The sequence below is a fragment of the Leguminivora glycinivorella genome, chromosome 5 (genome assembly GCF_023078275.1).
Source record: "Leguminivora glycinivorella isolate SPB_JAAS2020 chromosome 5, LegGlyc_1.1, whole genome shotgun sequence".
In the NCBI taxonomy this organism is placed as follows: domain Eukaryota; kingdom Metazoa; phylum Arthropoda; class Insecta; order Lepidoptera; family Tortricidae; genus Leguminivora; species Leguminivora glycinivorella.
This window is the reverse complement of record NC_062975.1, coordinates 19,527,492-19,547,740: the sequence shown is the minus strand read 5'-3', so window position 1 is coordinate 19,547,740 and position 20,249 is coordinate 19,527,492. Positions and strand designations below refer to the sequence as shown.

The window sequence follows — 20,249 nt, the reverse complement described above, 5'->3', positions numbered from 1 at the left end:
CGGACCCCAGGCTTCCATGAGCCGTGGCAAATGCCGGGATAAGGCAAGGAGGATGATGAGAAATAGGGCTATATAATCAGGGTTTTAGATCCTTTGTCATAATTTCAAAGAGATTTGCCGAGGATTATGGTTTCTTAAAAATCTCAATTAACAACTAAACGCCAGTAAAAAAATTAAATTAAGAAAATAATATTTTTTTGGGAGGTAGTGACCATCTATGCTGTCTATGAGAGATATCCATACTTTTAGCAGGATCTTAATTTTTTGAATTTGACAACTCTAACCGGGAATAGCGGGAATGACAAAAGTTGCACTCGTCATCTATTCAAGAGTAAGTCATGTTTTGTTCTTGATCATCCTGGTTACGTACATTTATGTCCATTCATTCTATGTATGTCTTATCTACTCTTAAGGGCGTTCCCTCCGCCAATGACCTTCGATTTTAATCCATTGATATTATAAATAGTATCTCATAATGCCGTCACAACTCATTGTTTCTGTGATATTTGGAATCAAAATTGAAAAATTTTAGGGTCAAAAACTGTTTTTTGGTAATAACTTTTGTTTTAATTTATTACTTGTATTTTTAGAAAGGCTAAAGGTAAATCCAAACATGTCGATTTATTTACATGAATGTAAATTCATGTATGTAATACCCTTCTAGACTAAAATAAAATTTCTATAAAAGTGTTATTTTAGACCGTGTTTAAAAAATTCATAAAAAAAGAAGTATTTTTTTAATATGGCTCTTACGAATAGAGATAAAAGATTGAAGAACCGATGGCCGTTGGTCTTATAATTATATCTGCAGTGCAAATTTAGGAGTTTTAACTCAAAACTTGTCAAAAATCGATAAAAAACCGTGTGGAGCCCCTTAAGTATTACTATACCTCACTTTTATCTACCGCTAACTCAATTAACTGACATGTATAGATTGACATAATCGTTAAAATTGTTCAACAATAGTTACTCAAACTTCCACTTCAATTAACTTTAACATAAATCAGTTATTGGTCATGTCATTAGTACTTTGTTTTATTTTATTTTTACCTTGGTTGTAATTATTGTCATGTCAGCAATGTCAACACATAACTTCATGCCATGAACGCCTACAAGTGTACGCAATTTACAACCTTATATTTTTGATTTAAATATTTAAATTTTGAAAATAATGAAACAAGTTGCGAAATTGCGGAAATAATATAATGCAGATTGTTTTATTACTTCCGAAAAGGCTTATGAACCGTCGGTAAAAATTATTAGTCCTTACCCATAGGCTTGTTAGGTATGATACAGTCAGTATAAATATTGCAAGGAATGCAATGTTTTAGGCATGTATCCCAATCATAAGTTGACGAGGTCATAAGGTCATCCATTAATTACGTTACGTCACCAAATTCCGAGTTTTGGACCCTCCTATTCATGTCACACTTTTTCATGTAAAGAAAAATATAAAAGATCTTTAGTATTTATTGTAAATAACACTTGGCATTCCACCTTGTTTTTCGTACTCCTTTCGCTATGATATATTGAGAGAAGTGTTTGTACTTAATCAATAATAGTTCGATTTGATGCTGACTTTATTACAACTGAACTGTATCTAGAGGTAGACTGTACTCGCCAGCCGGGCGCCATTAAGTACCTACTAAGGCCATAATAAGGCCTCAGGAATACTGAATCCCGACAGATGATATATTCAACACACAGAGACAAGCACGCGCTTCAAGACGACCACAATAAATGTAATCCATCTCGTCTGGTCGCTATGATCAAATGCCATCATAAGAACGTGAAAGAATAAATTGTCTTTTGTTCAACTCAAAAGGGGGCAAAAAGACATTTACACAAGTGTTAACATCGAATGTGGAAGCAATTAATATTGAAAATAAATAAATAAGACTTATGTTGACTATTGCGACCACGTCAAGGAAGAAAAATGACATTTCGATTCATTCAAGCAGGGAAGAAAGCCCGTTTAATGGAATATACAATGTGAGATCCCTTAGACAGGAAAGCCAATTGTGCAAATGAAATAGTCATTTGTGGTGCTATTATTATCATTAGGTATATTATCTCTATAAATCCCCAGTCGTAAAATCATTGGCTTGTTGTAGTTTAAAATGTACCTGGTCACTTTGGCACACTTCCAACAATTTACACCTCTTGTTTGATAAGGACCACTAATAGACTGTATGTGGACTTTATACATTTGCAATACAGTCGAAGATCAGTCAATTAAAAGTGTTGACAATGATATACTTTAGTCGGAGTTCACACCTTAACTGGTTCATCAAGACGACGTATTTGTCACGATAAGAATAACAACAACGATATGGAGGGGGCAGTTACACAACTATTTAAACGACACGTAAGAGCGTACGCGCTTTTTAAGATACAACACGTTGAGATTGATAACTGGCCGCTGTCTAAATAATAAAATAGAAAAAAACTAATAAAGAGTGCGCGGTGTTTAAAACAATTGAGCATCAACAGCTGTTCGATCTTCAATGCAAGTTCTTGGTGACATTGGTTTTGTTTGTTTTCCGTAAGGTCGCGCGTAAAGTGAGTCATAGTTTCCAAATAAATACTGTAGAAGTGGAAATTAGTGTTACAAACAATTGAACATCGAAATCGTTTGGTGCATTCTTGTGATTCTATAAAGGAAAAACTTTTGGATGAGTCCAATTAATTGTTAATTATAGGACTCATACAGTAAAGTTCTGCACAAGTGATTAAAAAACCTGTGACTGTTTCTCCAAGTTTCCTGTTGGCAGTTGCAAATTAGCGCCATATTTTAGGTTTCAAGGTAGGTCAACCACTTTCGTTTTAAGGCCACTCGTAAGGTGCAAATTCTTACTTTTGCTGATCTATTGCTAAAACCCGTTTAAACTCGAAAAAAAAAACTGTTGAAGAGCTATTTTCGTAATGTGCAACGAATTATGTCAAAATGCATTTGTTATTAGCATAGTTTGCAGCTTGAGGTCAGACATCTGCCGGTGCATTCTTTACGTTTGCAAATAAAACTTACAAGAATGCAAGTTATGGCGCTTGCCTTGTACTTTGTTGTGATGGAGGTGTGGAATTTACGAGGGAAATCTTTACGGAAAAGGTAAGTTATTGTTTTATACTGAATTACTAATACTTACTTACAAAAGAAAGAAACAGAATTCTTTTTTTTTGTGCATAAATGTCTTGACTGTGAGAAGTAACTGTAAGTGAGGTAAAGTTTTTCAAGTATTTGAGACCATTGCAGAATATTTGCAATTGGTGCGAAATAGTAATCCTATGGGAAATTTTATGAAGATTTGAATATAAAAGTTCGTTTTGTAAAATATGTTATAGATATTTTGCAAATTCTTTCGTTTTGAAAACCTATCCAAAATACACTCACACTAGCGTAAAAACAAAATGGCGACACGTTGTGTACGTACACAAAGTCGCCGGTGCACTGCGCCGTCTGTAAACTGCTAAGGAGCAGATCTGCTCCCATATACAAACCCGCTGTATATGCGAGCAGATCTGCTCCCCAGCAAAGTATACAGTTTGAAATATTTGACCTTGGAGCAAATCTGCTCTCTAGCAAGCTATACCATTTCAACTTTGAGCAGATCTGCTCTCTAGCAAACTATACCATTTAGCTTCGGTGCAGACCTGCTCCTACGCAGCTTACGCACAACTCAATACACGCACACATATAAACAATACTGTGACGCTTCATTTTCGAATTGACCGATTTCTAAATGGATTTTTACAAATATTATCTATGGAGAGTGAAGTAATCATTTATCCAATCAGAAAGCTAGTTTACTCATGTGAGCAAGTCAAGTCATTTTATACTCTATGGACCATTGCATGTTGCTAGAATCGACGTATCAAAATGGGTAGTCAAATCACCTATTCCTCGAGTTTTTCTTCAAAAATCTGAGTTTTTTCATCGTTTCTGTATTTTTTATGGTTTTTACGTGAAAAGGAGTATTCACTTATATAAAAAAAGTACATTTTGGTCTCTGATATCAAGTAATTTCGTGAAAACTCGACTTGAAAACCTGCGCGACCCGAGAGTAAAGTTGTCGTTTTCAGTATTTAAGGACTAAGTGTTTATATAAAAATCTAAATATTTATGCAAAAAAAACAAATACATATTTAATAGATAATAAATAGTTGTGGTAGTAACCAGTAGTAGTTATCGAGGAGAATACATAAGACATACCTACTCAGCAACTTTTACTAGGTACGAGAAAAACCCGAAATGGCAAGAAAACAATTGGTTGATAAAAACGTTTTGTTTTCCTGACCTTGAAATTTTCTATGGGAGAGTATTATTTTTGCGATTTCGTTAATAAATGAAATTAAATATATTATTTCAGACATATTTAAACAAAATAATCATACCTAAGATCTATGTGTTCGTCCCGTAAATTATTAGGTACAGGTGGCTAAATAAACAACCTGTAAAATACCTACAGGTAACTGGTAATTCAAAGAGTAATGCTCATTAAAAACCATCAAGCCAAATCAATCATCTTGCCAAGTGATAAAATATACTATTGTAATGACTCATTTACAGGTAGTCGACCGATCTCTAAAATCGTTCGAGTTGATTATGCAAAAATTCAATCCAATCTTACAGAAACCTTATTGCAACAAGATAAGGCGTACAGTAGGTACATATCCAATTTTAAATGCTGCTAAATAAAACTGGGACATTAACACTTGCAATGTCATGTCAGATCGTGAAGCATCTTGGATGTATCAGCTTTATTGGTGACAGATTGACCCGAGTGGGCTGTAGGACGATCCGTTCGTCTAGCATATATTCGGCAGAATGACAGCTTGGCTGTGGTCCAGGCACATGAGTTGTTTACCTTTTCTTGTAGGTTGTATTAATGGATTTGTCTTTTTTCTTTAGCAGATAGGGCTCGTAGGTGAGACTAACATCCTGTTACTCAATCAATATTTTTTCAGACGATCAATAAAAATCCATTCTTCTTTTTCTGATCTCATAATTATAGTTATTTGCATTGACCATCAATCACAAAGAAAATTTATTCTATTCATCATTCATCTTTATTCTATTCATCACTATTTCATTCAAAAGTAAAGTCGTCATTCGTATCCCGTCTTCTGCAAATTACTCAACTAATATATCCAAAAAGAAGTTAATTTAACAACATGTGCGGTCCCTTATATGAATGATTCGCTGCAGTTCACCTTTACTTAATTAAACGACTAAATATAGGCACGCATGATACCGCGTCCAGTTTTTGCGCGGATCGGCGCGAGCGTCGGTGACGTCATGTTCCTTCCGCTGCTCGCATTCCTAGACGCATCATATACATATGTGGGGCATGTGATAAAAAGATCATTGATGCTGATAGGAAGAAAATATCTTCGTGGAATGGATTCCTGGATTTGGGGACCTTGAATATGTGGCAATTGGAGTCTAGCTAGACTTAGATCTTCAGTTGGCTGCTTGAGTGCATTCCTAGCCGTAATAATTCAATAACTGGGACAGAGTGATAAAATATAAAATAGATCACTGGAAAAGACTATATTAATAGGCAAGTTGAAAGAAATATAAATTTCCGGATAAAATTATCTGAATTCTTTGGCTGTCATCGTATTTTATGTCTAAAACGTTCTAAAACTTGATGCAGAGGAAAAGTTTTCAGTAAGCATACCACTGCCAGTGCGTTATTCATATGTTTTAATTGATCTTTATTTTCACTTACATACATTAGCAGTTAGTTATTTTGTTTAAATGTATATAGTGGTACACTTTAAGTACAATTGGTCCCCTTGTCATCAAGATCAAGGTCTCAAGTGCAATAAATACCTATGGTAGACATGTCTTGACATCTCATATTTACATGTCCTTACGGAAAGCATCATTTAATAAAGCGGCACCGCTGATGACGATTACAGAATTTTGTAGGAAGCCATGTGGTTGATTATTTACTTATTTTTCGGAAACGCGAATCATTGACAGATGCTAACCGATTATTGGGAGGAAGTAGCGCAGGGTCGGGAAAAATAGCGATCTGTGGTTTCGGAGACTAAGACCATCTTTGGATTGCTGAGCTACATTGGTTCATTCGTTTTAACCAAACCGCTCCTTGTTCCAGGTTAACGGTGGCAGCCCAGCTGAGCGTGCCGGGCTACAAGCCGGCGACGCGCTGATCAAAGTCAACAACACAGACGTGTTCACACTCAGGCACCAAGAGGCGCAGGACGCTATCAGAGCTGCTGGTGTCAATCTAGAACTCGTAGTACAACGGTAAATCTTCTTGACAAAATCTTAAAATAAGCAGCAGCACTTGCAGCTTAGATACAACTATGTTACTGAAGTTCCTAGAAATGTTTACAAAATTTTCCGTAGGTAAGGCATTTCAAGAAACATATATTTTTTCCCCTCACTAGCTCGGAAACACTTGTTTTGTCCTTTAATACCAGCGGGTAAAAACGCATTTTATCCACTAGTGGGTAAAGTAATTTGTCCTTGAATAAAGTCAAATTAACTGCTTTAAAATTGATAAAAGTAGGTGAATTTCCGAGCTAGTGAGGGGAAAATAACTATTTCTGTGCGTTCAGACGTATCAGTATTTTCTACTGGTGATGTGCTTCGTGCTTCATTGTCTCACCGTGATCTTCGAAATTAATGATTAATCAAAACAGTCGCATGTCTTAAAAGCAATCAATAGGTTCGCTATTCCTTAGCGATATTACGATAGTCTATAGGATATACACTGTCTCTAAGCACGGCGTACAGTTTGGAAAATTTTGCAGTATAGTTTTGTTTTTCCCTTATACTTCAGTGGAGGTGGCACCTGGCGTCCCACAGTGACCCCCACGGGCAGCCTGCCAAGGCCCGGCTCCCGGCCTCTTGGGGCCTCCCCCACCCCGGTCACCAACACCTCGCTGAAGGCCACGCCCCAACCCAACCTCGCCTTCGGCTCCGGACACAACAACGTTGCTAAGCCGTTTGGTTATGTAAGTATTAGACTAGTGCAGCACGTTCGTGTCAGCTTGTACACCATTCACTCCTAGCTATGATTACGGACAGAATTGACTGTCCGGGCATAATGTGGCTACTGTTGAGGACTTCACAGACCCAGAAACGATGAACCATTTGTGATTTAGTTAAGATGAAGTTTTTGAGTTATGTTGTATTGTATGTAACTAACATCTTATGAGCAATGAGTTTCAAATAAACTGAATTGAATTTAATGTAATTAATATCACGATGAGTTATTAAACGTCAAATAAAGCTACGCCGACGGCTGTTTTTCGCGTGATGGCGGAGTTGTCATGAGTCCTCTGGATTTTTCATGAGTCATGACGCAGTTGTTACAAGGAAAATTTTTATCCACAGCTACGCATCTATAAAGTGATGAGTTGATGACTTATGTGGGAATCTGTAAATGTCCTCAGATGAACGGCAACAACGTACCGAGCATAGTGAACAAGCAATACAACACACCCGTGAAGATGTACTCCGACCAGACTATCGCGGAGACACTCTCCGCCCAAACTGAGGTGCTCGCTGGAGGCGTGCTAGGGTAAGTACTTTGGGTTCTACTCATCCATGGCGGATTTACTGTCTTGTGGTCCCCAGAACCCAGGACTTGTAGTAATTATTAGCTGCCCCTTTCTCACCCATTATAAACTATAATATAAACTGCCATCTTGATGTTTGTATCTGTCTTTAATATCTTGCTACTCTTGAGGTAGCCTAGGCTCAGATTTACTGCATATGTACATAGTTTCATGCAATTTTCGATAGTTCCGGCAACTGAGGTGCGACGAAACGGCGCATTGTATTCTAACCGTTAATAAAACCTTGTTTATAGACTAAAAGTTATAGTCATATTCAGCTTCTGCACTTTTCATCGCGATTAGGCATTATATATGATGGCCCGAAATTTACCCTCGTTTGGAAAGTATATTGAGTCGCATGATAGCAGCGAAATTTAATAATAAGAATGTACTTCTAAAGCAGTACGGGCCACATAAGCGACGTCAGTTTTTTAAGTTTCTGTCATTAATGTCATTATGTTACTTTTTACTACTGGCTGTTATGAATGTGAAGAATCTTGAGATCGATTTCAAGATGCCTGAAATGCTCGTATGCATACTTGCAAGGACTAATACATCCCAACTAACGTGAATTTCAATAAGCCTTAGTATTTAGTTCCCCTGGGCCAAGCGAAATGTTGTGTGTATTTGTACCAATGTGATATTTTTCTCGACAGAGTAAACTTCAAGAAAAATGAGAAAACATACGATGCGGAAAAGAGCGCCGTGTTTAAGGTTCTGCAAGAGGAACAGAATGATCCCGAGCCAGGTGAGACACACCCTCAACCCTATTTGTGTAACTCTTTAAAATTTGAAAAAGTAACTTGATAATACATTTTTGTTGTAAAACCATGATATTTGTAAATATGCCATCAACATCATCCTTTCGTTCGAATCGTTGTTCCATAGCCTAAACTATCAAAATTCCCTTTCATTTTAAAAATAGAAGTTGCTCCAAATATATTTTTGTACTTACCGTCTTACCGTCTGTTTTCGTGTTTTCGTATATACAAAAAGCGCTCTTCTAGATCTTGAGTAACTAACTAAATACAGAAACCGTATTTTAATTTTTGCACTTACCTTGAAAAGCATCAGCGCGCTATCGTAATCGGTTTTATGTTCCCTTTACGATATCAAACCATTAATAGCCGTTCAAAATTATTCAAAATGGCTGATAATTTAAATTGGCAAGTAGAGGTGGCTCCGGGCGCTCCTCCGGCGGCCACGGGGCTCCGACACGTGCAGGCGCCCGTCACAAGGCCCGACGCGCCCCTCAACAACACCGGGGGCTTACCTGTCGGACAGAACATTTGCGAGGAGTGCGAGAGACTCATCACGTAAGTCCGACGACACGCGCGGACCGACACGGGGGCAAACACTAGGGCTATCGTTCATTTGTGGCGCGCGCTGATTGAGCCGTCGATATTTAAATCGGCAACTTGCGAAGATTATAAGTACGCGTTACACGTCTCTCAATCGGGAAAAATAAATCGAAACTTTTGGCTTTAAAAAGTGTGTTCCTTGTTGCATGATCTTGTATGTCGACGGTCCGATCGGCGGACGGTTTCCGGCATGGATCCCGGCATCCTTCCCTTTTTGTTATGTTTGTAACGGATTCTTGCGGCCGGCAGAGGCGTCTCACTTTTACTCGCGGGCCAGCGTGGGGCGCACGCCATGCGCGCTGTACAAGACGCACCGCTCTCGCTCGGCCACGCCGCGCGTGATTGGCGGCCCGGGGCAGTCGGCGAACTCGCAACACGGGACCCCACAGCCGCGTACCCCGAATCGCGGGAACTCGCAATGCAGGACCTCTCAGTGCGTGACGCCACAGCCGCCTCGCTCACAGGGCACGCAGACACCGGAACCTAGCGCCGTCCAAGCTTCAGAGCCTGAGGCCGCACCGGCGCCTCCTACGCTGGCCCCCGAAGCTACACACCGGCCCAGCATCCCCGTCGGCTGCCACCAGGTCCTCCCGGACGGCAGCGTAACGCTGGGAGTCCCGGCCCAACCCCAGCCCGAAGCCGGCGCGCTGCCCGTGGTCAACGACACGCCCTATTGCTCGGACTGTAATCGCTACATTATGTAAGGGCCGTGAATGCCGTGACGTGTTTGCGACCGTGTCGATCTGTGCACTATTAGATCTAATGTAGTTATGTATATATGTTCGATCATATTCCTGTTATGGCTCCCTTGAATCTCGTTGAAATTAGCTCGGGTTTGTTTAATGGAGCTGTAACTTGTAAATTAACTTGGCAGATCTATTAATTTGTTCAACGGAACACATTTTCTAGGTTGTGCCAGTTAATTATTTAATTTCTCACATGCATATTAGTTAGTTATCGTATAAAATACCATTTCACTTCTCATTTTCATCACACAGGTGTATTCTCTAATTATTATTATTTCTTCAACACCATTTATCATATCTTTACATTAATACTCTTCTTTCAATGTTGTATTCGTAGTAAGAATGCAAATTAGTTAGCATCATGACACTTAGCATGACTGTCGCTCAGTGGCGGCTGGTGAAAATTTCTGCTAGGCAACACCAAACCAAAAAGAAACCTACTTTAACATTAGGTACTTTACTAGTAATCAATTTTAGGCAAGCCGGTGGGAATCGGCTTGTATGGACCAGCCGCCGCTGCTGTCGCTACATCTTTCAATTTATATGTTCATTTCATTATGAATGGTAGATATCATTGATATCAAATGGCACGTGTTTGGTGGGCATGTTTGTAAAAAGCACAACACTCGCACAGAAAATGTCCACAAGATTTGTTAAACATAAGTTTCCTTATTTCAATATCTTCACTTGCCTTTCTAGACAGTCCATAAAATATTGGATCAAACTTCATTCCGAAGTATCGTTTGCCAATTAGTTCATTAGTCTTCACAATATTCAGAACCACAAAAACTTGGTACATGGACAGATCTCACTGCCTATCATGATACTATCGCCACACATTCACATATAGACTTGGATACATTCATGGAACTAATCCGTATGTTTTCTGTAGCGGCGTTTTCGTTCGCATCAAGGACAAGAATCTGCACGTGGAATGCTTCAAGTGCTCAACTTGCGGTACTTCGCTGAAGAACCAAGGCTACTACAACCTCAACGGCAAGCTGTACTGCGATATCCACGCTAAGCTCGTGGCCCGCCAGAACCCGCCGGCGCCTAATCTGGAGCCCGTCACTGTGCCACCGTTAGTATATCTACTACTCTACTAGTAAATTTTCGGGACTCTCACTAAACAACCTCAAGTACCTCACACCAGCAAAGTGCGAACAGTCAACATTACACTGCCCGAATTTTGTTCTTAATCTAAATTTATTATTAAAATCAGAACTTTTACTGATTCTTCGCCATTATTAGAGGAAGGAGGACTTCAACTCAAGGAAGTAAATTTATTTACTCTTTTCTTATTTAAATTTAGCTCGAAGGACCAATAATGAAATGAAGTTCAAACTAAATAAACCAAATGGCCCCAATTCAAGCAATTAAAGGGAGAATTTTATGGAACATTACTTAAATGCAACAATTGTTATTCGAAGTCGAATCCGGTTCGTAGGACCAAAATGTGCTTAGGATAAAGTGAGGTTAACTTCAATAGCTAATAATTCACCCCCCTAACATGCGCAAGAAGGGGCTTTTAAAAATTACTTAAATGCTTTTTCTTTATTGCTGTTTCAAAGTTAAATCGGGTTCGAAGGACCAAAATGTATTTAAGTACTAATAAAAATATAAAAGCTAACTAGTTTTATTTTTATTTTTACAGTGGCGGCCGTATCCCGACGAACACGTACTCGACACCGCTGCCGCCGCTGGCTACCAGCAACTACAGCAACGGATCTTCTTCACTGTTCAGCGTGAGTAGTCTTGTTGGCACTGTTTAGTTGTGTCTGTGAAGATGCTGTACAAGCATGGTTTCGACATTTCTGGTGATGACGTATCGCGACGTTAACTATGTACATATTGTACATACGTCATATAAGAGACAATAAGGCCTTTGCTATTCTGTCTGTCTTCAACATCTTCCAGTGACCAAAAATAGATGCCGCTCATCTTCGCCTGGCGTTCAAATCGGCACATATGTCGGAAAATTTGAGCTAAGTTGCTTACCTTCGACGCCAACCAAGTTACGCAATAATAAACTTTGCATATCGCTGATACTAATCGTCTTGCATTTTCTCGTCTAGTGAATAATAAATTAATGACTTTCTGGTATGTGCAGCCATCGAGCAACATATCCGGCCCGAAGCCTTTCGGATCTTCCATCGGCTCTGCCTACTCACCATCGCTGTCACCGCGTTCAGCGCCGCTGTCGCCCGCGCGGCCCGTGCAGGCGCCCGCGTCCGCGTACACTCCCGCTTACGCCCCCGCCCCCGCGCCCGCCTACACGCCTGCGCCCGCGCCCGCTCCAGCTCATGCGCCGTTTGCGCCAAGTAAGAGAGTCACTTTTGCTATCTAAGTCTCAGGCAAATACGTTAGGGAATGAAGTACAAATATTAAGTGTACCTATTTTGATAATTGTTTATTTTACATTTTTATATAGGTATATTTGGAAAGATTGTTTAACTTTGTGATGATACATACATACATACATACAATCACGCCTGTATCCCATAAAGGGGTAGGCAGAACACATGAAACTACTAAAGCTTCAGTGCCACTCTTGGCAAATAAGGGGTTGAAAGAAAACGAAACTGTGACGAACTGTGTGTGTGTTTGTGATGATTTCATTTATAATTTTAAATAATAAGAGGTTAATCCTCATCAGTCATCAATATGTGTTAAGAAGTCATATTATTAAGATTAAAACTAAGGTTTATTTAGATACTAAAGTGAACAACGACGTATTATAACATATTAGAAAGTTAAATTTTTATATTAAAAGTCTAGTTTGTTTACAAAAGTATCCAACAATAAGTATATACGTAAATTCATATGACGTATAGCATAATATTGACACGATGACGAAACTAAAAGTCCATGATCGAAATATCGATCAAATCAAATAATATTGACAGATGCGTATGCGTCACCTACCTACCTTTAATGGGGTCAACAGTTTATTAGTCATCAGTAAATTTGTCAACATTGAGACAACCTTACTATATCATACAATAGGTACATATACTCGTACTATACTTAATCCTCATGCAAACGCAAAAGATGCCACGAAAAAATAATAATTAGTTGGTTGGCTATTTTTCGGAGTTATAGGTGCCGCATTAGAACTACTTATATTTAATTATTTATTTTTAATATTACTCTTAGATTTAATTACTTATTTTAAGATGTAATGTAAGTAAGTAGGTGGTTTGTAGTGCCTCTTGGTTAGCACGAAAATGACATTGTCTAGCAATTCTTCTTTCACTTTTCTATTAAACAATACAAGTACCCAACTCATTGAGGTACAAGTTTTTCCAAAAAGCTTACCATGGTACCATTTCGCTAGATGAAATGGTATTTTCAAACACCGAAAGATGAGATATACCATCGTGTGTTTGGTTGGTATATGGCTGTAGTCACTATAAAGAAGTAAACTTGATTTTTCTAAAATATTATTATTTTTGGCAGAGTCTCCAGGTTCCATTTTTAAAGGTAATTTATAAATAGGATAATGTGTAAAGCGCAACTCGGCTTATAATAGCTATTTGTATCTAAATACACATGTGTAATGTATGCGCTAAGCGAGCAGCCAATGTCAACCGCAACATTAAAATAACTCCTGGCACTGATACTCCAACGATCATTCATACTTCGCCACCGTAAAACTTTTCGTTAATTTCTTTAGTGCCGCTTATTTTAGTTAATAGGATTAATGCTTTTTCAATATCACTAATGATTTATTTCATTTTTTCCAACCACTTTTTAAACCCTTCGAAACCATGTAACTTACTAACAGGCAAGAATGTGAAAAGCGTTGTGTGGCCCCCACCGAACCCGCCAGAAGATGAACCACCTAATGTATTGAGCGATTTCACGAAAACTGTTTGTCAAAAACCCAAACCCGAACATGCTCCAACTAAAGAACCGCCCATGGAAAGGAAAATGAGCAAAGTAGCATTGCCAGTCAGCACCATGCAGGATACAAGCATGCAATCAATTTCAACTTCACAGCAAGTTGCAGAATTTTCATCCAGCTCTTCATACGCGGCGGCACAAATGTCAACCGCCACTGCAGCAACTACTCGTTCGGAGACCGTGTCAGTAGTGGAAAGCAAGCAGTCTCAACAAGTAATAAGCGAAACAAGCTGCACTGTAGAATCGTTTTCAGAACAAGCTGTTTCTCAGAGTCAGATGTCGACGATGTATCAATCTCAGACAAGCCCTCCAGTAGAAAAAATATTCGATAATCCTATTAGTAAATTTGAATCAAAATCCATGTCACGAAAAGAATCTGCAACTGAAATGAAATCAGAAATGGTGACTGAGCAACGTTATGAGCAGTGCAAGAGGGAATCGTTAACAGAGAGTCAAATAAAAGCTGTTGACATTCCGAAAACAGAAATCGTAACTGAAACAAGAAGCCAACAAAGCAGACGAGAATCTGTCTGCGAAAGTCAAACAAGAACTATTGATGCTCTCCCATCCGAACAAAGAAACCAAGAATGCAAAAGGCAATCTGTAACTGAGAGTCAAATTAAAGCTGTAGATACTCCAGACGCAAATATTGTAACAAAAAGCAATTCCCAAGAAAATAGAAGGGAATCTGTAATCGAAAGTCAAATAACAACAGTTGACGTTGCAACCACAGAAATAATCACTGCTCAAATGTCACAGGAAAGCAAAAGACAATCTTTAACTGAATGTAAACTAAATAATGTTGAATTTGCGAACAACACAGAAGAACCTAAAGCTGATAAAGAACAGACTGAGTCTATGGAACAGCAGACGTCCCCAATTCAGGAAAATACAATTAAGGAAGATAGAAAACAGTCAATTGGAAATATTCCAGTTACTAATTCCAATACAGAAAACCCGGTTAAGAATGATTTACAGTCAAATCCTACATCACCCATAAAACCATTACCACCGACATCTATTCCCAATCCAGTTCCTAAAGGATTTGTATGTTCTATGATTGATGCATTAACGACAGCACCGGATAGGCCATACTCCCCATTGCCCGAACCTGCAGCACCTAGTAATCTACTCATTCAAAGTAATTTACTCCTTGAAAATCAAAATCCAAATCCTCCAGTTTCTAACGAAACCCAAAATGAAGTACAGCAGGAAGTACAAGATCCAAGGCAAGTAGAACTTCCACCACAACCGTCACCTATGTTTGCACAACAACCTAAACGTGGCATAACACCTATACCACCAATTAAGACTTATAATCCACCCGAAAAAAAAGATGAACCTATACCATTGCCACCAGAAACCGAACCTTACATTCCACCGGATTTCAAAATTATCATAGAGCCTAAAGTACCGCCCCGAGACGAAACCGCTTCTCCATTTGTTGAAGCTTTAACCACAGCTCCTGATCGGCCTTTCACGCCAGGAGGTAGCATTTTGCCAGCTGCTGAGCGTAGTTCTCTGAAGGAGGCTTTAACCATTGCTCCAGACCGTTCTTACAGTCCTCTACCTTTGGGAAGCATAACTAATAAATCTATTCAAAGTAGTCAATCCACCCATTATACCTCAACATCGACAGTCCAAGTTCAATCAACTTCTTCGGATATTGTACGTCCTATCGCAACGCAATCTATAACACAAATGACTCATTCAGAAACTTCAAATATGCAAAACACATGCAAATTACAATCTTCTTCCGAAATGTCTGCTTTTAGACCCGTGCCTAAACAAGTTTTCCCACCACCACAGCCAGAAGAATTTTGCCAGCTAACAAATTTCCCACCTATGAGTAAAGATGTTAAAGCTAATTTCGAGAAATCTGTAAGAAAACAAGAAGCTATGATAACAGAATCTCAAATAATGCAACAGTCAACTAATACGTTCAGTAATATGTCTACTCAAGGTTTCTCATCTGTCAAATCAGCTCAAAACTTCTTCGAGCAATTAGATAAAAGGGAATCTTTGTCTTCAGTATCCGTAAGATCAAAATCTGGATTACACAAACCTGACAATATTCCTCCATATCAAAAGCACTTTGAGCAGCTACCGTCTCAAAGAGGAATAACTCCCGAAGTTAGTTTTGCTCCCGCTGTACTTCAAAGGCCTGTTACTCCCACCACTGACCCGCCTATCAAACCGAAGGATAAGCCGGTAGAACCAAAATTACCCCCGGCTCCCATTACCCAACCAAGATTTACACCAGATGTAAAAACTCCAGCCCAACCACCTCCTGTACACTTCCATAAAGATGCACCTATTTCAATGACATTCCAACCAGTTACTGATGAGCCTTTCCTCAGGGCGTCCCCTGCTCGAAGCCGACCTTCAACTCCAAGTATGATCAACAAACCTGCCCCTATAATCCCATATTATCAAATGAATTTAGTCTCGGTGGAGCATTCGGCCTTGGAAACTCATCTTTATGAACCATCGAGCCCGGAGACTACAAGCCGTTCTCCCACTCCGAGGATGAGATCTAAGTCTCCAGCTCCCGGACCACCGCCGAATCCGTTGAAGGCTCACGCACCCCGTATCAAGGAATCAACTCCGCAGAGAAGTGCTGCTCACTCCCTTCTAACTCAAGCTACATCGAATCTCCGCAAAGAGCACGAAATGTCACAAAAAGGATTTCAAGGCGGTGTTGAAGTTTTTAACGCTTCTGGAGCTAAAAATTGGAGCCAAGATCAGCCATCTGTTATTAAAGAACAAAGACATTCGAACGTTGGCTTCAAAAGCGAAACTTATAATAAAGGCAACATGAGCATCAAGGAAGATTCTGCAATCAACCAAAACTATGGTCAAAGACAAACACAATCGCAAAATATATCGGAGTATGGTAATACTACTGTGCAAACGAGCAGGAAGACATATGAAGAGTATGAGAGAACACAGTCCGCTAAAGTCATAGAAATACATAAAGGTGGTTCGTCATCATTTGGTGCGCAACAGCAAATTGAATCTAACGTTCAAACATCCAATAATCGTAAACAAGTGTTTCCACCTCCGGTCATGAGTTTGTCTTCTACCCAGAATTCATCTGTTAACCACACTAATCAAAATGTTGTTGCTAGTAGAAACACTGAAAGCTGTTACCCAAATCCTTCGATTTCTGGTGCTAACCAAGGTCCAGTGTGTGATCCTACCCCATCGACAGGTTCCAGCGTAGGCGCTGCCGCTCGTGGCAAAACCTTTGGGGTTTCTTCAGCCCCGAAACGCGGCAGAGGCATTTTGAACAAGGCTGCCCTGCCAGGGTCTCGTGTCCCACTTTGCGGTTCCTGCAATGGCAATATTAGGTGACTAGAAAACATGAGAAGTTGTTGTGTTTGATGCGTGTTGCATGGTTTCGAGTGAATAGGTTGTCGAAAGACTAGCGAGTAGACTGATTAAACAATTATGAGTTAGGTAATAACCTATACTTACCCCTATTCATAAACGTACAAGTTATCAAGCCAATAAAGTTAGTTTGTCCCTTTCCGACGTATTGGTGTGATAGAAAGGGACAAACGAACTTTATCGACTTGATAACTTTAGTGTACGTTTATGAATAAGGGGGTTAATATTTTGTGTTTGATGTGTGTGTTAGGTATTTTTCATATAACCCAGCTTTTAACACTTGTTTAACTTGTTGGTTTTGATTTTCTAACAGCTAACGAGACGCCGACACACCATGTCCCTCACAAACCAGAATTTAAAAGTGCAGCCGAGGAGAGACTTATCAGAAAAATGGCAAAAATGGCACTAAACGGTTACGAAATTGGAGTACAGAGAAAAATAAAGCCAGCAGATCATATCCAATCCATGGCAGATAAGATTCAAGACACAGTTGTGACAAAACATCCCTTGAATACGGATAATCTCTCATCAGGAGACAGCAGCCGGGAAAATACTTTGAGACGACCGTTAAATACAACATTTGAGAGAAATCATAAACCTGACAACAGCATTCAACATATTGGGGATAAAATTAAAGAAACCCTCTTAAACAATCACCCAGCTGTAACCGCAAATTTCACTAACGGCAACAGTAACGGCTCTTCACCCCAAACCAAGCACATCGGAGATAAAGTAAAAGACGGCCCCGCGAATCAGACACCCGCTGTCACTATTAACGCCAATGGCAACCCACCACCACCGCCGCCAATGTACTTTGATAAGTTAAATGACACCCCTAATAAAATATTTTCAGCTCCGAATAAAATTAATGGAGTACCGGTTCCGCCACCAATCCCAAACACTCCTATACCGACATTTAATGCCAGAAATTCTCCAACTGGCCAATTGTTAGATATGATAGATTCTAAGACATTGTATGGCGGAAACAACGGACACAACCATGTAGAAAAAACACAGACTCTCGAGAAAACAAACAAGAAATTAAACGGGTCCGTTGGTTCAATGAACAATGAAAAGGAAAAAGTTGAAAATAACTATTTGAATACATTGCGAAAAAAGGATGCAAATGAAAAAACTGCATTCCTCAATGGAATAAATAAAAATGATCTAACTAAAACAGAACTTCTGGTAGATTCAAAAAAGAATCTCTTGGGTAAAAGGAATTCGTTTGAAAAAGAAAGTCTTGTCAACGATATGAACGGCTACTCTGATAATCTTTATCAAAAAGACAGAATAATTAACATGGTTCCAGACACAAACACGTTCATGAAAGCCAGTATGTTTGAGAAAATATCAAACGAAAAGAGCAATAATAAATTCCAAAATGACGAATCTCCGAAAATTGATTCATTACCACACAATTTGTACGACAATTCATTATACTCTTTGAAACCTGTGAAAGTAAACGGTAATGGCAACATAAACAACCAACGTAATTGGAGTAGTTCTGATGACGCAGATTCCGTTGAAGGAGAGAATGTTTCAAGTAATGATTATAATAAGCAAAGTGACAATGACGCGGATATTGTAGTTAAACGCCGACAGAAAAGAACAGAGAGGAATGTGGATGGCAGAAGGGACTCTCACATTATAGCCCGCCCTCTAAGTACAATGACGTCTGCCGACGTTGCTGACGGACTTCTACCAGTATGCCACAAGTGTGACAAAACTATAACCAGGTAAAATCTACAAACATTTTTGTAAATATAAAAAGTAAATACAAACCCCCAACAAAATACAAAGTAAGTTAAAGCATGACTGTCTTTAAGAATGAAGCATGAGTTTTTTATTAACATATTAACTTAGCTACAAAATATTTCTTCATGAGCACCTGTTACGTCACAATAACGTCACAGAGGGCAAAAATGAGATGTAAGAAAATCATAAAGACGTCTAATAATCTCAAAAAACTGTGAAAGAAAAATTCAATCGTAGCGTATCAGGAGTTCAAGAGTTTGACATCGGAAAAAGTGAGCGAACTTAGCTTAATAAGCTGATGCTGTCAAAATTATCTAATACTTAATCTTCCAAACAGGGGTCCGTTCATAACCGCGCTGGGCCGCATCTGGTGCCCCGAGCACTTCATCTGCGTAAACGCGACGTGCAGACGCCCGCTGCAGGACATCGGTTTCGTGGAGGAGAACGGCCAGCTCTACTGCGAATTCTGCTTCGAGCAGTACATCGCGCCCGCTTGCGACAAGTGCCACGCCAAAATCAAGGGCGTAAGTTTCTTCGTCACTCTCTTAAGTTTGTATTTATGCTCGGACCTTCTTTAGTTTCATCTTTTCGTTTTCCTAAATTTACGTCTTTCGTAATTTTCATCCACCCTATTTGTCTCTTGCACAGGAATAATTCCTTCATTTCCGCAAAGTTCTATTATAAACTTTCATTGTATAATCTTTACTTCTTCTTCATTAATCATATGGAAACACTAAACACCTATTCACTATTCATTTGCGTGACTTGGTAAAATATAACGCAAATCTCCATGTTTTCCAGGATTGTCTGAACGCAATCGGCAAGCACTTCCACCCCGAGTGCTTCAACTGCGTGTACTGCGGCAAGCTGTTCGGAAACAACCCCTTCTTCCTGGAGGATGGTCTGCCTTACTGTGAATCAGGTAACTGATATCCTGCCTGTCCTTCTATTTTAACTTGATAACTTCTTCTTCGAATGCCGCTTCGAGACGAGATGGATCAATAATCTGCACCTTCAAAATAGCAGTTCTGAAAACTGCTTTGTGCTTACTGTTTTTATAGAATCAGAAGCGCAGATTCCTGGGTCATATTTTTCTTTATTACGAACGCTGATGTGAAATACTAAAAAGGAAAATCGGTCTTCAAAGATTCTTGGACCAGGTTATTTGGGATTTTGTTTTATTTTATCCTACGTTACCTTTTCAGAATATCCTTTTATGCGATTGTGCTGACAATTTTACTTTTGAGACGCACTTTTCTTTAGGCGTAACTCGAACACATAATTTCCAAATTCCAGACTGGAACGAGTTGTTCACAACGAAATGTTTCGCGTGCGGATTCCCGGTGGAGGCGGGCGACAGGTGGGTCGAGGCGCTCAACAATAACTACCACAGTCACTGCTTCAACTGCACGGTGCGTATGATGCCTACCTACTAAATACACACACTCATCTAGGTCTGGGACCCGATTTTCGAACATTCTGATGAGTA

General features: G+C 39.4%; 1 protein-coding gene across 6 annotated transcripts in view; it reads left to right on the top strand.

Moving 5' to 3' along the window:
* LOC125226615 (PDZ and LIM domain protein Zasp) overlaps positions 1–20,249 on the top strand; it is a 69,120-nt gene that overhangs the window by 44,414 nt on the left and 4,457 nt on the right. Inside the window, exons 3-15 of one of the 6 annotated variants that reach the window (XM_048130644.1) lie at positions 6,126–6,277; positions 6,816–6,990; positions 7,432–7,559; positions 8,253–8,344; positions 9,207–9,657; positions 10,596–10,784; positions 11,358–11,448; positions 11,814–12,024; positions 13,163–13,186; positions 17,316–18,741; positions 19,098–19,284; positions 19,562–19,682; positions 20,057–20,172. In XM_048130644.1, the coding sequence (XP_047986601.1) occupies positions 6,126–6,277; positions 6,816–6,990; positions 7,432–7,559; positions 8,253–8,344; positions 9,207–9,657; positions 10,596–10,784; positions 11,358–11,448; positions 11,814–12,024; positions 13,163–13,186; positions 17,316–18,741; positions 19,098–19,284; positions 19,562–19,682; positions 20,057–20,172 (3,363 nt within the window). Of the gene's footprint in view, positions 1–6,125; positions 6,278–6,815; positions 6,991–7,431; positions 7,560–8,252; positions 8,345–8,770; positions 8,913–9,206; positions 9,658–10,595; positions 10,785–11,357; positions 11,449–11,813; positions 12,025–13,162; positions 13,187–16,823; positions 16,963–17,315; positions 18,742–19,097; positions 19,285–19,561; positions 19,683–20,056; positions 20,173–20,249 lie in introns of all 6 variants that reach the window. The other 5 variants (XM_048130647.1, XM_048130646.1, XM_048130649.1 and 2 more) reach the window with 5 other exon arrangements.